The 19627-nt window shown below is 43.2% G+C and overlaps 1 protein-coding gene across 5 annotated transcripts in view; it reads right to left on the minus strand.

Moving 5' to 3' along the window:
• Positions 1-2151: 2151 nt before the first annotated feature.
• NCOA3 (nuclear receptor coactivator 3) overlaps positions 2152-19627 on the minus strand; it is a 551775-nt gene continuing 534299 nt past the window's right edge. For 2 of the 5 annotated variants that reach the window (XM_078651869.1, XM_078651868.1), the window contains one exon: positions 6085-6231. In XM_078651869.1, coding sequence (XP_078507995.1) covers positions 6217-6231 — 15 coding nt within the window. In that variant the 3' untranslated portion in view covers positions 6085-6216. Of the gene's footprint in view, positions 6232-19627 lie in introns of all 5 variants that reach the window. The other 3 variants (XM_078651867.1, XM_078651866.1, XM_078651870.1) reach the window with 3 other exon arrangements.

Here is a 19627-nt window from a genome sequence, read left to right on the forward strand (position 1 = left end):
ATCATACAATGACACAGTAGTTGTTGCTTTATGTCCATCTGTGGTGAGGTAATGAGTTCGGTTTTCCTCTTTTATCTTTTGTGATTCTCAGCACTTTTAAAGATTGGATGCCTCCATTCAGGGCGACCGCAATACATTTTGCTAACTAATACTAGGTAAGACCTGTATAACATGTGTAAAAATAAATCCTATTTAATACGAGAGACAGAAAATATTTATCCACTTTGTTGTTGTTTAGTACTTTAGCTGGATTGGTAGGATATATCGATACGGACTGGGGTCCATCAACTGCCCTCCCGTTTAGAAACAGAGTGTCCCCCTATGTTCCAGCCATCACTTGGAAACAAGTCAAAACTCGCGATCTCCTGGTAAGGACAATGTAGCTAGAATCAAGTGTAATACAAGAAAATATTCCCGATTAATCTAAAATATAGCTACCAGTTCATATGAACCAAATAATGGGAGGCATCAACAATATGCAGCGGTACTTTGAGTCAGTATAATCTCAAGGAATAGATACCAAAAGGAATGATAAATTAGACTGTCCTTTCTATAATTACCAGTTTGCTGTTTTTTATATTTATAAAAAAATAGTGTCACGATATAACTCGGTCTGAAATAAGATTCTCCGGAATTTTGGTAAATGTTGAGAAGGTAACAGTAATGAGTCCAGGTCTGAGTATCTTGTAGGACCTGGGTAGGATGCAACTACACTACTGCTCAAATATTATAATATAATTGTTGTAACTTATGTAGCGCTACAGTTTGGCTACTAAGCAGGGAACTTCACTGATATGCAAGGCGGTTCACAATATTGTTATATGTTTATGTATGAAAAGTATGTAGAGAGGCTAGTACTTCTCTCCCAATGGTAATATGTTTATGTATTAAAACTATGTAGAGAGGCAAATGCTTCTCCCCCAATGGTGATTTTAATCCTCCTTATATATGTTTTTCAGATTTTAATTGTGGCTCCTGAAGAAGGCGTTCTTGTTCAAACGCCGAAACGCGCGTCGAAGATTGTTATTGTTTGCCACTGTCTTATGAATTTATTAATTGTGTCATTGATATTTTTATTTTGTTTGTCAATTAGTGTTGTTTTTTAATTAGAATAGGTCAAGTGTATAAATTGATTATATATTTGAACCCCAATGGTTTTATCCTGAGTACATATACTTAATAATAAAGCACAATTTTGTACTTTTAATTTGTATGTTGCGCCTTGTGTTGTCGTTACCTCCCTGGTGATATCATACTTGATGGTTATTTTTCACATTGTTTATTTTCCCTGTATAACATATTCAGTTGTATCAACAGGGGGTCCTTGTTATTTTTCGTCTATTCATTCCCTTACATGCATTTTAAACAATCCAGTTATAGAAAGACATCCTTCCAGACTAGGACTACTCCAGGTGCCTTCGTTGCATAGACATTGTACATAGCGAAGCATTAAGAGGCTTCTGATTGTGACATAGGAATACATGGACATGAACCAGTGTTCGAGTTTAATGATCTAGGATTCATCCAGCACTCTGGTCAAAGCAGCTCATGAAGTGTGGAAGAAGGAATTGTAAAAGTACTGCATACATGACTGCAGGATTCACACCGTCCCTTAACACTGAGATGCAACTTCAGAGCAGTAAAAGCATACGTTAAGAATACAGTGCGGCAGAGAGATTTCACAGAATCTAAGTTGCCTATTCTACTGCATGGGTTTTCACACACCAGTAACATGAGAATATACATCAAGGAAAAACCCTTCATATAAATGAAATTAAGAGTTCACCATTGTCCTTGCTCAAGAAGATGTTAAGGTGTATAAAAACCTTAATCACATTATGTAAAAGCCAATATAGGGCAAGTGAATGCAGCACATCGTTTCGAATAGTAAATCAGCTTTCATGATCACACTTTTAGAAATTATCACACTAAAGGGAAAATGTGTTGTGTGTGGGCAAATGGGTCATCCCTAGAGGTTTCATTAAAAACAGACTGAGTCCAGTAGAGAAACTAAATGTATGATTATAAAAAGGATATTGAATAACCCTCTAACATTTTACAGAAGACCACTGAGAAACAGCAAGAGGTAGGTAAGCTACTTGGGATAAATATTCACATTTGAAATTAGAAGCACCAGCAGAACCGAAGCAATGACTGTAGAACTGGAAAACTTTATTGCCAGAAAAGAAAATCTTAGGAGTTGGGAAATTTAAAAGAAAATCATTACTCTGTCAGCTACTAAGTAAGAGGAAACTGGTACTGCAAGAGATTTTAACAAGTTTACTGTCAAGTAAAATGTATCAACCTAAGATCCCCATTTCCTCACAAAGCATACATGATCCAAATGAAACACTCTTTCAAAACCTCTAAAATACATTTTATGCATGGTAACGATAAAAAGGCACTAGAAATTAAATTATGAAGTGGTGTATTGAAAAAAATACATTTAGAAAAATATGAAGGCAAATGCTACTGTAGGCTTGTGAATGCAGGATATACATTGATATTTGCAGGCATGACGTCTAGTATACAAATATGTCATTCTCCTAGGGCAGTTTAGAAAAAAATTAAAGCTGGAAAGTATATTTGAAGAAAATGGTCTTGCATATTATTCTGTTTTCCTTTGTAAAAATGTGGCCACATGTTTAAAGAATTGTTCAAACTTTTCATAAATGCTCGACTATAGTTTCTTTCATATGGCAGTGCAGCTGTCACACTTTTGCACATAGTTAATAAAATGGGAAAGTAAAGGCCAGTCGCTTACTGTGGCATCCTAAATGCCAATTCTAGAGCTTAACCTTGCGTCAGAAAGAATCTCTGGTTATTATGATTGCTCTAGCATACTATCCTCAGCAAAACCACACTTTTAATCTATCAGAGATTTGCCACCAAATTTCAGAAACAGATTGTTAAACAGATAAGTGGTAATCCACTTTAACAGAATAGGTATCCGAGTGAAGACTAATTTTTCTTCTGGGTAAACGATCCTGTAGGTCCAGGAATACATTTGAGAATACAGGTGGAGGAGTTTGAGTATGACAGCACAAATAAAGTATGCTTCTCTGGATTAACAAAAGTGGAATTAATAATGACCCTCAATCACCCACAAGAAGCTTGCTGGTATGGGTCACCCAACTCTTTTGGGTGAAAACACAATGGAGGCATCCGTCATATCCTAAAGTCACCTTTTGTGCACCCAGACATAAAAAAAACCTACAATAATAATTTCATAAACTACCCACAGAGGAACTAGTACAGAAACTGGATTAGTTTAAATGAAACAAATTCATGAACCACATGAGGTACCATGCTTAAACAATGGGAGCATATAATGCAAGATCAAACTCTTGTGCTGGATTGACAGTTTAAGAGACACCAGAATCACTGACTGACAAGTCTCATAACTATCATCCTGGACTTCAAAGTGCCAATTTACATTTCAGTCACAAACAAGTCAACACAGGCTTGACTACTCAAGTGAGCTTTCATCTGGACATACATGTAATAATTAGTACGAAAGCATTTGTCTGCTTAAATCACAGTTCAATTCACTGAGGGCTGCTAAGCAAGTGATCAGGTCTCAGCCTCAAACACTCCTCAACGTTTTGGATACATTATTTCTGCTATAAAAATCAAGACATTCAGATCACCGGATGATCCAGCCTAGCAGAGGACATCTTCTTGCCTTGAGTGTCTGACTCTGGAACACAATCACCTTGTAACTGAAACGTTACATTGAAACAATAATAAATGAGCATGACTTTAAATAGGACATTTCAAACATGTGATGGGTTTTTCCTTCAAGTAGTTCATTTCACAAATTGCCAGTCAAAGTATCTTGTATTCATCTGTCATGTAATAAAAGGACAGCTGTAAGCCTAGATGCATGTTGAAACCAGAAAATACTGCATCACATTGGCGATACACATCACTGTCATAGGAGTTTCTAACACTAAAGAAGGGTGATTCGATGTTAAGGGGAAATTAAATGAACACTGAAGCCAAATAACCTTTGGTCACAGGTTAGCAAACATAAAAGTGCAATTTGCATAATTGTGAATAGGACTGTTCTGTATGCTAACTCATTCATTTGACAGTTTAGTTGCAAGCTCTTTACTCGTTAACTGTGGGTAATATTGGTACAGGTAGATTGCATCTTAGAAATTGTTGTAGACTGCAATCCTTACTAGGTACCTTTTACCCGGTTTCTCATGCTGTTACAAATTTAATTTGCGATGGCATCTAAAGGGCAATTGGCATATAAGGAAGAAGCCAATTTTTTTTACTGTGCTAACAGAAATAGGCCATCACATATTTTGCTTGAAATTATCCAATGTCAATTGAAAAGTATGATTAGGAAATTTGAATTCCATTGAATTATTAAGGGAGCATTATAATAAGAACGGGACATGCCAAACAAATTACTCATTGCCAAGAAGCTACCGTCTGTTCCAATAAAACAATTCCCATAACCATGCACAACAGCAGCACAAATGACTTCTAAAATAGACATTATTGCTTCAACAATAAACTCGACTGAAAGCTACACCTATAAAAATTACATCCACTATGTGTGGTGCACTACTAACCACCTACATTCATGATGTACTTCATCCCTAGGTGCCTTCCAACTAAATTTTGTGCATGAAGATAACACTTCTCATAAAACATTCCCTCAAAGCACCACTTATAAGTATCAAAGTTACAAATGTAACTTTAATCAGGTTTTTGTACAGCACAATCATGACATTTGACAAGCAGATTTAGTCTACAAATACCAGAAATTAGAATTGGCCATCGATGAAAAGTAATGGTTTAAATTTCACTGGGATGGATTAACTTTTGACTCTATGTTCTTAGGATTTCACATAGGTAACTCATTGCTGTCAAGCACTTTCTAAAGTTAAAATGTGCTACATTATGGAACTAATGATAGTTACCACGACAAGTTACGTTGAGACTGAATTTGTTGGCAAGTGAAGCTTTAGTCAAACCTGCTTCAAGTCTTATACCTGCCAAAAAATGATCATTGAGAGAACTTCCAACCTCAATTTACAGAGGTACAAATGCATAAAGTATAGTAAAACAGAGCGAAAAGACAAAACAAAAACATTACATACAAATACCAAACGTTTGAACTGTTATTTACAGGTTTTTTTAAAAGTCTGTTCATAAACAAAGTGCTTGCTAAAATGGAAAAATAAGCAGACTGCTTAAACCTAATTAAACTTTTAAATCTATGCCAGAAATAACATTTTTATTTGTACGCTTCTGTTACACCTTCCCATAACCCTCCACATACAACAAAAAAAATAAAAATAATATGGGATGAAAGCAGCCTACTCCAAGGACATTAAATAAAACCAACAAATGTTCATAGATCGATTTCAATAGGCTGAAATTTTTACATACATCGTTAAATATGTAGTTTCACAAACTCCGCAAAAGTGAGCTGTTGTGACCTACAAAATTCGAATATAATACAATATCTTAAATATGTACATGGAATATTTACAAAGAATTCTGATGCATAATGCAGTTCTGTGTCCTTCCTGAAGGAGGTTTAGTCCCAATAAGATAAAATGTTATTGTTCCATTCACTGATCAGCTCCATAACAGATGCTGTAGCATTTGTTGTGTATTTCCAAAGTTCTTCAAATCTGAAATAATTTCAACATTCATAAAAGCACATTCCACTGCACACCAACAAGTCAATGACCAGCTCAAGCTTGCATGTAAGATTTCATCCAAACAAAGCATGGAAATGTTTCTCCATTTACATTCCGCTTAGAAAATCCTAGAAGGCTTCATAGGAGGGGATGAAAATTCACTATTGTTTCAAAAGGTCCAAGCAAGGTGAGGATTTTGAACTTTTCAGTAATGCTGCTCCACAAATGTAACATTTAAGAGGAATTTTACCAGGTGGCTTCTTCAGATCTCTTCATAATGTTTGGTTACTTCTCTGGTTGGCAGTCAATACATAAAAGACCACTATAAAACTTAGAAGTAACCAGAATCTGCAAACCAACAAAAAATCCTCATGTCCATTGCGATGTGCAATACAATATTACAATGGATGATTTGCTAGACCAAAACATCTTACAAGTGACTTTGAAGCCTTCTCAATGAGGCTAGTAAAAGTGTCCCCAGCATCGCGTCTTTGTTCTTTATAGTGCATCTTTTATTCAGATAGTTGCTGTAGTAAGATTCCAGACGTCAGCAATATTTCTGCTGAAGAAATAGAAAAAGGTATTACAGTTGCATGGGAAACGTCATGCAACGATGATAACTCAAAGATTGAAAAAATAATACAAATTTTAATCCATAACAAGAGTAATAACATTTGCCAGAGACAGTAATTAAAGGTGCATACATTTCATGCATTAAAAAACGTAATCGTCAATTAAACAATGAAAAACATGCACTGGAATGTACAATAGTCTCATGCATTTCAGCTTTCCAGTGTAATTTCTCATTTACAAAAGGTTGCGGATCTAAACACAAACCTTTAAACTATAGTCATGGTTTAAAGCTTGGAAATTGAAATCCTCTGATATCTCAATGAATTGCTAAATCAGGATGAGAATCCAGGCTAGAATTTCCTACAATACAGGGATAGTAGTTTGGAAGAAATTGACCTGTAGATTATCTTATCACTTAGAATGTCCTCCACAAATAAGAGTACTTTCCTTTACAACCCAACTCTAAATCAGACTTGAGGGCTTGAACAGAAGGCAGGCCATGGACAGCTATGCAACAAGCTTTTTTTATGTGGCATTGTGAAAGCATGGGCTCAGATATTTTTGTTGAGTCAGTCGGAAAACTAGGAAAAATAGGTCCCACTATACACATTCTAAGCACCACAATTGTGGAATGTTTAGGCCCCGATATTGGCACAACATCAAGTTCAAGTACTTCTTTAACAAGCTACTAAAATTTAAATATCATTTGTATCTCCTGAACTTAAAAAAATGTGGGGAATGAACACCTGCTGCCAGACTTCCTTCATTTTAAACACCATGAAGGGAAAGGTGGACGGTTCCCTGGTAACAATCGTTACAGTGGATATTCCATCTCCCTGCAGATTCCTCACCTCTTGAATCCTGCATAGCAGTGGGCTGAATTCGGAGACTGTAACCTCTCTGCTGAGCTACTAGGTCACTAAGTATCTGGCTCCACCCCATGGTATACATCAAGAATCTGCGTAAGAGACCCAACCGGTTGCACTTCTGGGAGTACCTAATCTATTTTATCCAGTCTCCAGATAGCATGGCCGACATTATCAACAAAGCGGGCAGTGAATGCATCCAGATTCGGACCTTATGAAAAATGCGGAACTATTCCTCAGAATGGGGAGGCAGAAGGAAATAGTTAGGAATCTACATATAAGAGTATACATTCCAAAGAATGGTAAAGTACGTAACTTGTTTTTCTGATGGCCCTACTTGCAATTTCTCACTTCTTGAACTGAAACCAAAGCAGCATCTCCCAAATGATGGGTCCGACGAAACTTTTAAACCAAGAAATCCTGCAGCACTAACATGGCAAAAAACAGTCATCTTGGCAGACCTCTGAATCTAGACCGTGTCTGAGGAAGGTGGGTACCAGTGAACAATCACCGACACTTCACAAATGAGTGAAAAGGAACAGGCAACAGAGACAGCGTTTGCTGTGGTGAAATGGACTCTGATTTCTTCTAGACAGTCGTTTGCCAGACATGCCATATTTCAAGACTAAGCATGACAGAGGGAAAACATACCATTTTTCAATTATCTTGTCCTACTAGGAGCCAGTGTAACCAAGAAAAGTTGATTGTAGACACAGAACTCACACGTTTCTTTCTATTTAAAAGCTGTGGCCTACATGGGTCCAAACCATATAGCTGTTCCTTCTACTCAATGAAATGAGGAAAAGTGAAGTATGTTAGCAAGTTAATGGACTGACCCTCATGAAAGGGAGTGACCAACTTAAGGAGACAATCCCCTCGTCGGCAGACCAGCTTGTCTGAAAAAACAGAAGTGAACGGATGTTGAACAGACAAGGCCTGGGGCTCACTAACATGCCCAGCCAACACAATAGCAATAAGAAAAAAAGAATTCAATGTCAGAAAAATCAACGGTGCATATACTAAAAGGAAGAATGTATCAGAGACTACCAAATTAAGGTACCACTAAGGCATCACAAAGGAAGAAGGGGGGAAACAAATGTAGGACCCTACAAAAACTGCATGATAGGATATTTGAAGAACAAAGGCTGCTCTGATAAACAAAGAAATGCCTAATGGGATGACAAATAGCCATTAACTGTGCCGGGCAAGAGAGAATGCAAAGTGCAACACAGCAGACTAATTTACCTTGAGGGAGATCATCATCCTCCCCTGCCCACAGGGTAACAAAATGAGACCGGTCAGCTTAGATCAATTTAGTGGATAAACAACATGCTTACAGGATAAAGGCATACACATCGGAGGGCAAATACAAGGAACGCACATTTCTACTTAAACTAGAGGTGTGGAGGCTTTGGTTTTGGATGCCGGATGTTGTCTTACTGCTGAGCAAGTCACTCTGATGGCACAAAGCTGGGAGGGCAAAAGGAACTGAAAAGATCCAAGTGCCACATCTAAAGATAACACTCCAGAGCAATCAAGATAATCTACGCCTAGTTCTGACATAGCTTCCTCAACACGAGATCAAAGGATTGGGAGGAAACTCTAGCACCAGCATATGACTGTCCGAACACAGGGAGAACAAAAAAGCTTCCAAACAAGACAATTCCAGTAGTGGCAACCACGGCAAGTCTTCCATAACTGCTTACGAAACCCAAATCTTTCATAAAATGATCCATCTGTACGATATCCACTGAAAGTGGACACTGCATGACCTTATATGTTCTAGCAGAAAGCCAGCAAGCCCAAAAGACAAAATGGTCAGGACTGAAGACTAGCTGCCTTACTGTAGGAGGCTCGCTCCCTATATTGAGCACCAAAACCAGGTACGCTGTGTCCAGGCTACTCTTATTGGTTTAGAGGCACAAGTAAACTAAAATGCTCTCTTTTGTGGAAGTCTGGGCAAGCAGTTTAGGCTCATCAGAGGGTAGTGCTAAGTATTTGTTATACTCCAAGGCAATAAATGACACTCAAGAATAAATCTGTACCCAATTTAGAAATAGAACACGTTTTTATATAAATTCCAACACCAAGCACTTCGGTATCAAGTACTTTTTGAGATATTGATTTTTACAGGTAAGTAAGATAAGTAAAATGTTCACTTCAATTACCCAGCAATGCTTTCCTACGGGAAAAAAGGCATAAACGATATATTGTATTGTATTGTATTGTAATTGCATTTATATAGCGCTTACTACCCCCGACGAGGCGTCGAAGCGCTTTTTCGGCGAGTAGCACGCTACACCGGGACCCACAGAGCATTAGTGTTGAATAAGTATAGTGAAACATGCAAGTACATTTTAAGTGGTGGATAGGTTAGTCAGTTATTACGATTTGGAATGATAGCAGAAGGATAGAGGAGGACAAAGGTTTGTATTTATATAGCGCTTGTTGACGCACGCTATTCAGAAAGCCTACAAAGGATTAGTGGTGAATTAATATGGTGAAATATGAAGTAATTTCAGTGGTGGATATTAGTCAGTTACTTGGAGTGAGAAGGAAAGCGGAGGGATAAAAGGGGAAGAAAGATTTGCATTCATATAGCATTTGTTACCCCTGATGGGTGTTGAATCGCTTTTCTGGCGAGTAGCACGCCACTCCGGAACGCATAAACGATTACTGTTGAAAATTAGTATAGTAAAAAAAAATAAGTAATTTGAGCAGTGGATATGTTATTCAGTTATTTGGGTAGTATAGTTTAATATGGAATTTGAGAAGTGAACATGTTAGTGTGTTAATTTCGATTGAAAAGGATAGTGGAGGGATAAAAAAGAGTGAAAGTTTTTTTTAATTTTCTTTTTAGGTATAGTTTTGGAGGGGAGGATTCAGAGGAAAGAGTTTAGAAAGGTTTGTTTTAGGGGATCGGTATAGTAAAAGAGGTGTCAGATGATGCAAGGAGGGGTAGAGTAGGAGAGATTCTAGAAAGGGTTATTTTGGCAATCATAGTATTGGAATGCGGTTTGGGATAAATGAGAGAGTGGATGTAGAGGATATATTTATAGATGTATAGGATGAGAGATAGGGTAGTGCATTGGAAGGAGTAGTAGAAGAAGTTTGAGATGAGTCAGAAAGGTTGGGCTAGAAGATATATTGAGCGAAGTATAGGCTCAGAAATAGGGTAGTGCATTGGAAATGCTAAATTACAAGAAAGTGATAAATATATAGATCCATAATTACATTGGAAGTATATAGATACATAAAGGAGGTAAGTATATGTAGATTAAAGATATTGATAAGAGGCACAGGATGAGAAATAGGGTAGTGCATTGGATATGCTTTTTCAGAAGAAAAGTAACAGACACAGATCCAAGTACATGGAAGGTACATAGATGCACAATGGAAGTATGTACATGTAGACCAAAGATGATATTTATTCATTTATTATTTTTTATCTCAACATAATTACTTTACATGTTTATACAAAGTAATACACAAAGATAGGTACATTTCAATAGTGAAAAAAATGCTTGTATACAGAGTGATAGGCTGTACATTTCTGTTTGCATATGGTGCTTATGTGGTGAAGAGCCAAAACTTGAGTCGTTTTCTGAAGATAAGGTGGTTGTCGGATCTTATGTTAGGGGGTAAAGAGTTCCATAGTTTGGCTGCTTGAACAGAGAAGGATGTGCCACCCACATTTTTTTTCTTGTATGGTGGGATTTTGAGGCGAGATGCTCCTTTAGAGCGGAGGTTCCTTTGTTGAATGGGTTTGGTGATTTTATTCCTGATGAAGAGCGGTCCCATTCCATGTATTGCTTTGTGGGTGACACAAAGCAGCTTGAACGTGGATCTTCTGGCAACCGGTAAACAATTCAGGGCTTCCAAGGCAGGGGAGATGTGGTCTCGCGGTTTGATATGCAAGAGTAGTCTGGCAGCCGAGTTCTGAATCAGTTGTAGTCTTTTCATGGTTGTTAAAGGTGATCCGTGGTAGAGGCTATTGGCGTAATCGAGTTTGGACAGAACAAGGAGAATGGTAGCTTGGACCTTGTATGGAAATCCCAAATGAGGGAAAATTCGTTGCAGCGTTTTTATAGTAGCAAAGCTAGATCTTGCTAGTTTATCCACTTGGGCATTCATCGACAGCTTGGAGTCCATGGTCATTCCGAGGTTACTTACTTCCTTCGATACTTTAGGCAGTGATCCCAGTTCATCAGGACATGCGACAAGCGGGTTGTAATGTTTCCAATCGCCACACGTGACTATTTCAGTTTTTGAAGCATTCAATTTGAGGGCTCTCACGGTTGTTGGTCTCCAGGTCATCCACTGATCCACGGCTCTGAGACAGCTGAAAATTGGTGATTTTCCAATGTCTTCGGGGCATTCCAGTTGAAGGAGTATTTGCGTGTCATCTGCATAGCTATAGCAAGTGAGGTGAAATTTATTGATCAGTACTGGTAATGACTTCATGAAGATGTTGAAAAGCATGGGCGAGATGATAGAACCTTGAAAGGCCCCTGCTTTTGTGGAGTATGGTTTGGACGAGAAAGGTGGGGTATGGATGACATTAGTTCTGTTACGAAGGTAGGACGCTATCCAGTCTAAAGCAGTTCCATCTATGCTGGCTTCATAGAGTCTTTGTTTCAGAGTGTCATGGTCAACCGTGTCAAAGGCAGCTGAGATGTCCAAGAGGACTAAGGCAGCAACCCCGTTGCGGTCAACTGTATTTTATAGGTCATCCCAGATGGCAAGGAGGGCAGATTCAGTGCCTCTTTCCGGACGGAATCTTATAGCATTGGTAGCAAACAGCGACACATACTGATAAAATGCTATACAGTTAAAAAGATATTTGCAAACAGGCTTGCATGTATCATCAAAGTACAACTGGATGGTCAGGATCCCCTTCCACCCAGAAGCACCTCTAGGCTATCTTCTTTATTACAGATTCCAGAACCGCGTATCTGACACTTAGTTAAAACTCCCAATCCATTCAGATACTGTAGGCCAAATTAGAGTGGGACTGGTGACAGGTCCTGGAACTCCCAATGGGGGGCTCGGTTCATGAGGGCTGGGGCGCTCAGGGCAGAGTGGTTAGATCAGCTGGGTTTGTGCATCACGGGCTCTCACGGTTGTTGGTCTCTGCCAGGTGAGGGGGCAACAGGACAGGTGAGCCACTCTCAAAGTGGGTCTCTGCGGTGCGGACATTCCTCGACAACTTCTCAGTCTGAGTCGTGGGAGTCTGGACTTAAACAGGCTTTGGTTGCTGTAAGGGGTCCGGTACTCCGGGTATTGGTGCAGTTCGGCTCCGGTTGGTCCTGGCGTCTTCTCACTTGGTGGGGAGACTGATCGGACCGTCTGGTGCACACAAATCTCTTCCTGGGCAGCTGCTGCGTCAGAGAGACCGTGGAATGGGAGAACTGTGGACCAGAGTTTGCTGCCTGCAAGAGAGTAACTCCTCTACTCCAAGGGAGATTACTGGCAATTTGCGAAGTGCTGGCAGTCAACTATGGTGCTTGGCAGATGCACAATGGGAGGATGAGTGTGTCGTGATTGTCGAGACAGGTACAGGCAGGCAGGGTTTGGCGCCAAATAGTCTGCATGCTGGTCCTTAGTTCTCGCTTTCTTCGCTCTGTCCTCTTCTTGTGTCAGTCGAATCTCAGTTCCTGGTGTCAGGGGTGCAACAAAAATACTCAATTTATGGGCAGTAAGGGGAGTAAAAGGTAGTAGCCAATGGGCTACTCACCTTAGGGGTGCCAACACTCCCTATATGACCACTTCCTGTGGGGATGGGCATAGCACTTGTCCATTGTACCTAATTTCACCAAAAACCTAGATGACTGAATTCTATTTTTCGTGTTCACATCAGGTAGCCCCCGTAAGGGGTGTAACTAGCCGGAAAGTTAACACACCTAATGACTAGCTAAATTTCCCGCCTGCCCTGGGCAGGGGGGTGACATTTGACCTGTCTGGTTGAAGGCGGGATCGCATAGCAAAAGTGACAGAGGCCTTTAAAGTCTCCTGGCTGATTATGATTATTAGCCATCCTGCTTTGAGGAGGTGACAAGAGGAGCAGGAATTATTTCTGATGTCAGAGCATGGGCTCTCACCTGCAGGAGGTCAGAAACGAGTCAGTAGTGGCAGGCTGATTGCGCGAAGCCAGTCATATGGCGCATAGGGTTTATGGGACACTAAGGGCCCTACAGAGTACAGGTGAAGAAGTTTGAGAAAGAAAGCCAGTATTGCCTGGGTGAAAAGGACCTGGAACAGCATCTGGCAGCACAGCAGAGGGCCTTTCAACAGCAGTTGTGCTATAAAGAACATCAAACCTGCTCCTATTTAAAAAAGAATTGAAAACACATCCCTTCAAAAACACTACTTCATGACGCTATAACAGTTCCTTTTAGCTCTTAGAAACCAGCTACTCCCTCCAGACACACACGTCTTTACCTTTGACTCTGCCCTCACACCGCTGCCTATCAACTAGGGTTGCGCTATATTAATATCTGCACGGGCCCATTCAACAAGTTACTTACCTTCAGAAACATTCTGACTGGTGGAGACCATCTAGTCGCAGATTCCTAGCCTTTTGAATATTTCTCAGGTGTCTGACTGGATCCAGGAACTTTTCAGCAATATCTCTGCGTGTCTGTAGGTGACATATTGGGGCTCCACACTGATGCCTTTCTGCTCCTGAAAAGACTTGGAGCCTCTGTGCCAATCCTGCGTACTAACGTCAATTGCTTTTGAGACTATCGGCACCTGCCGACGCAGACCCCTAAAAGCAAATTGGTGTGACAAGTGTGCAGACTGGGAGGGTCGTGGAGGAATCAGAGGCTAGAATTTCAGCCAAAAGTTACTGAAGGTAAGTAACTTGTTCTTCTGATTGAGACTTCTAGCCACAAATTTCTCTCCTGAATATATACCACAGCAATACCTATTCAGAAGTGGGTTTGTGAATGGTCTCAAACCAAAACGCCCTGTAGGATCAAAAGGGAGAAGTAGTTTCTTACCTGTAACTCCAGTTCTGTAGTAGGGGTATCTCTGTGATAGTCATAATCTGTGAATAGTCCCGCCCATGTGCGGGGACCCTAGAGCAATCAAAATAGTCTCCTAAGTCGTCTTCTTCTGCAGTCCTGAATAGACACTTAAGAGAAAATGAAAGACAAATAATGCAGCCTGACATTAACAAGGCTACATTGGCCAGCACTTCATCCTGAAGTGAAAAGGATAGCCAAATATTAAATGTACACATTTTTACAGAGTTTCACCACACATAGAGAAACTCCCCTTCACATAAATCCTTTGTCATGATAGAGAGGAAGGGTTGGACAGACAAGCCTCATAGGTTGCCATTATGTGTCTGGAAAAGGGATACCGTGCCTTTAAGGAACCCTCCAGAGGCCCTCGGTATCCCATGAAGCACAGCCAAAGGCAAGTTTCTTTCAGTTCTTTTTGAAGGTCTTTTAAAGCCAGGCCTGTAGCATCCAGGAAAACAAGGTTTCTTCCACCGGGGAGGAGGGTGGGTCGCTGATGACTATCACAGAGATACCCCTACTACAGAACTGGAGTTACAGGTAAGTAACTACTCCTTCTGTAGTAGGGGATCTCTGTGTATAGTCATAATCTGTGAAAAGAATGGCAAGCCCATCCCAAACAACCAAACCCAGCGGTGGAAGAAACCTAGAAGAAAAATCCTTACTGAGCAAATATATTCCTCAGCGAAGTCTGCCCAACTTGCGCATCTGTCCTGGCATCAGAATCCAGGCAGTAATGTTTAGCAAATGTGTGGACAGACTTCCATGTAGCCGCCCTACAGATGTCTGCAATGGGAACGTTGCGTAGCAAAGCCGCTGTAGCTGCTTTGCCTCTAGTCGAATGAGCCTTAGGCTTACCCCCTAGAGTCATACAGAACACAATCCACTTAGATATGGACTATTTGGAGGTGGCAAGGTCAGTCCTGACTGAACCGTAATTCCCACAAACAACTGATCTGACCTACAAATGTCTTTGGTCTTATGTAAGTAGAATTTCAACACCCGCCTCACATCAAGTGAATGAAGGGACCTCGCCACCGGAGAGGAAGGATGTTGAAAAAACGTAGGTAACGTGATCGTCTGTTTGACATGGAAATCAGATATCACTTTAGGGCGAAACTTGGGGTGAGTCCTAATGACACCCTTGGAAGCATGAAATACAGTATAGGGCTCCTGACAAGACAGAGCCTGAATCTCACTCACCCAGCGAGCCGATGTTATAGCCACAAGGAAAGCCGCCTTCTAGGACAAATGCTGTAGAGAAGCCTTATGAATAGGCTCAAAAGGCTCCTTCATCAACATTGACAGCACCACATTCAGCTCCCACGAAGGCGAATGAAGCCTAACGGGGGGAAATACCTTCTTCAAACCCCCCCAAAAAATATTTAATTACAGGTATCTGGAAAAAGGATGTTTGTGAAGGGCATTTCCTATACACAATTAATGCTTCAAGGTGAACCTTAATAGAATGGAAATTAAGGCCAGATTGAGCTAAACGCAGTAGGTATGGAAGGATGACATCTTCCTTGTAGGAGGTAGGGTCCGCATTCTTGGACGTGCACAAAATGCAGAACCTTTTCCACTTGTAGGCATAGGAGGTCCTGGTGGATGGTCTCTTAGCCTCCTTGAGTATTTCCATGCAGGTGTCAGGCAAGTTCAAGTGTCCATACTGTACTATCTCAGGAGCCATGCCGCCAAAGATGGAGTGCACCATCTGCCCCCCGAACTTCGTTAGAAGGTCCGGCCGACGTGTTAGCCGCAGATTGGGTTGGAGAGACCAGTGGAGCAGGTCTGTGAACCACCACTGTCAAGGCCACTCCCGAACAACTAGGATCATTCGCGCTCTGGATTGAGACAGCTTGATGAGCACTGCTGGGATCAGGGGAATGGGTGGAAAAGCGTACAGAAAGCTGTTCGACCAGCTGAGCCATAGTGCATTCCCCAGAGTCCCTGGTTGGTAAAACCTGGAGCGAAGTCTTGGCATTTGCTGTTTTCGGCGGTGGCAAACAGATTTATTTCGGGAGTGCCCCATCTTTCGAAGATGTTTCCTAGCACCTCGTCGTTTAAGACCTACTTGTGGTTTTCCTGAACGAGCCTGCTGAGTGCGTCCGCCTGAGCATTCTGCACACCTGATAGATGGGTAGCCGTTCTAGTCAGTCCTCTGGCTAGCAGCCAGTGCCAGATAGCTTGCGCTTCCTGGGACAGTAGGCGCGATCTCGAGTCCCCCCGCTTGTTGAGGTAATACATTGTGGTCGTATTGTCCGTCTGTACAAGCAGGGAGCTGGTCCGGTCGGACGGATGAAAGGCTTTCAGTGCCAAATGAACAGCTCTGAGTTCCAGAAAATTGATATGATACGTGGACTCCGCATTGGACCACATTCCTTGGATCCACCACCGCTTCAGGGAGTGCTGAGCATGCTGAGACAGTCTGATCCTGTCCTCACAGCTCCCTCGTTTCTGGTCCCATTGATCCTCCAGACATTCCTGCAGCGGTCTCATGTGGAGGCGTGCATGTGGTGTGAGGAAGATGCAAGAAGCCATCGACCCCAGGAGAGATGACACTGTCCTCACCGTCGTCAGTGGAACGGACATGAGAGTCTGAGCTTTCCGAAGGATCGATAAGCGTCGCTCCTCCAAAGGACACCTGCTTGCTCTGAGAGTATCGATGGAGGCTCCCAAGTACTGCAGACACTGAACAGGAGTCGGACCAGACTTGGACATGTTGATGTGCAGACCCAGTTGGTTCAACAGAACAGCCGTCCTGTTGAAATGCAATTGCGCTTCATGGAAGGTGGAGACTTTGATAAACCAGTCGTCCAGGTACGGGTAGACAAACGCCTTGTTCCTCCTCAGGTGCGCTGCCACCACTGCCATGCATTTCGAAACGTCCTGGGTGCAGACTCAAGACCAAATGGAAGTACGGTGTACTGATAGTGGTTGGTGCCGACTAGGAAGCGCAGGAACTTCCGATGTTTCTGTGCAATGGGTACATTGAGGTACGCATCCTGCAGATCTATTGCGCAAAGCCAGTCTCGATGCAGCTGAGGATAAATCTGGTGCAAGGACAGCATGCAAAATTTCGCCCTGCGAATCCATTTGTTTGCTTGTCGCAAATCCAGAATGGGCCTGAACTTGTTATTGTCCTTTTTGCGCACAAGAAAGAACCTTGAGTATAGACCTTTTCCCCTTTGAGACAGAGGGACGCCTTCTATCACCCTTTTTCGTAACAGGGTATCGGCCTCCGCTTGAAGTTCGCGCAGCAGGTACTGTGAGCGAACCGGTGGGATAGCTGGAGGAGGGCTTAGAAAACGTAGACTGTATCCATTGCAAACAATATTCAGCACCCACTTGTCCGGAGTAATTTTTCTCTACTCTGCCAGGTAATTCTGAATGCTTCCCCCCACCGGAGTGGGTAACAGAAGAGGGGAAAGTAATCCCTCAGGGCTTAGACCTAGCCGGGCCCTTATTCCCCGATGCAGACTTCTGGTTGCCTCTGCCCCTCTCTGACGCTTCTGGAAGGGCTGCCTGATATTGTTGTTGTTGCTGCTGCTGTTTCCCAGCTTGGCGACCCTGCCCGCGATGGAATCGCTGGGAGGAGTAGAGCCTTTGGTAGGGACGGAAAGACTTCTGCTGTTCCTTCTGCTTCTCCAAGCCCACAGCCTTCAGCGTTTCAACTTCCGCCTTCATGCGGGCCATTTCCTAGTCCGCATGGGTCCCGAAGAGGGTGGAACCTGAAAAGGGCAAGTTGGCAATCGCTGTTGCGCCTCTGGTTTCAGGGAGGTAAGTCGCAACCAGGAATGTTGTCTCAAATCCACCCCGTGGCAGTACCCATGAGCAGCCAGGAGAGAGGTGTCTGCAGCCGCGCTGATGATTTGATTGGAAACTATCACGCCTTCATTCAAGATTTCTTGAAAATCCTCCCTTCTGTCCCTCGGGAGGAGTTCAATGAATTGCTGGAGAGACTCCCATAACTAACGGTCATAACGACCCAAAAGCGCCGTTGAACTTGTTGCTTTCATGGAAGTGGCTGCTGTACTGCAGACCTTCCTTCCCGCCGAATCCATTTTACGGCTCTTCTTGTCCGGAGGGACTGCAGAAGAAGGAGCAGTAGAATGTTGCTTCTTGGCCGCAGTCACAATGAGCGAATCCGGGGCTGGATCTGTTCTCAGGAATGCAGGATCCGAATCTGGGGGCCTGTACTTCTTCTGAAGTCGGGATGGAGCAGACTTCACCGAGGCAGGCGTCAGGAACAGCTACATAGCCAGTTCCTCCAACCCTGGCACCAAAGGTAGTAACAGACGAGAGAGGTGCTTACGCTGTAGCGTTTTGAAGATGACGGAGGTGGACGGGGTAGGCACCGTCAGTGCTGTCCCCACTTTCGCTGCTCCCCTCAACAGCACGTCCTGAAACGTAACAATGTCATCCACTGGTGAAACTCTCGTAAGCGGAGAGTCCAACAATGATGGTGAATACCTCCTGTCACTGGAAGAGTCACTGTACCTTGTATATCTGGACCTCGACCTTTCTCTACAACAACAACGATGTCGTGATCAGGTCGAAGATCTGCGCCCACTGCGAGAGGTGTCTCCCCCGGGATCGGGACCATGGGTTCCTGGGCCCTGCCGGAACCACCGGCACAGGCAGTTGCGGAAGAGGCGGCAGCTGTGCTGGAATCAAAGGCCTTGGTTGTTGAGGTGGAGGTTGTTGAGGAAAAGGAGGAGGTGCAGGTGTCCTAGGCCATGAGGGTGAGTATGTTCTGGAGTGTTCAGAGTCCGGAGACCGAATTACTCTCCTCTTCTTACGAGCAGGCCTCGGGGAGGGTGCTCTGGAGGTAGACTTCCTTGATGAAGAGCGCCGCCGCGAACGGGGACTCTGATATGGAAACGCTAACCACAGAGGATGAACTTCCACTAGACACTGTTCTGGGCATCTACTTTCTCTTCGACCTTCTGACCGTCGCACTGGTGTCGACCTTCTGACCGTCGCACTGGTGTCGACCGTCTGACCGTCGCACTGGTGTCGACCGTCTGACCGCCGCACTGGTGTCGACCGTCTGACCGCCGCACTGGTGTCGACCGTCTGACCGCCGCACTGGTGTCGACCGTCTGACCGCCGCACTGGTGTCGACCGTCTGACCGTCGCACTGGTGTCGACCGACGCACTGGTGTCGACCGTCTGACCGTCGCACTGGTGTCGACCGTCTGACCGTCGCACTGGTGTCGACCGTCTGACCGTCGCACTGGTGTCTGACCGGCGTCGACCGTCGCACTGGTGTCTGACCGGCGTCGACCGTCGCACTGGTGTCTGACCGGCGTCGACCGTCGCACTGGTGTCTGACCGGCGTCGACCGTCGCACTGGTGTCTGACCGGCGTCGACCGTCGCACTGGTGTCTGACCGGCGTCGACCGTCGCACTGGTGTCTGACCGGCGTCGACCGTCGCACTGGTGTCTGACCGGCGTCGACCGTCGCACTGGTGTCTGACCGGCGTCG

This window comes from Lissotriton helveticus, chromosome 7 (assembly GCF_964261635.1).
Source record: "Lissotriton helveticus chromosome 7, aLisHel1.1, whole genome shotgun sequence".
NCBI classification, from domain to species: Eukaryota; Metazoa; Chordata; class Amphibia; order Caudata; family Salamandridae; genus Lissotriton; species Lissotriton helveticus.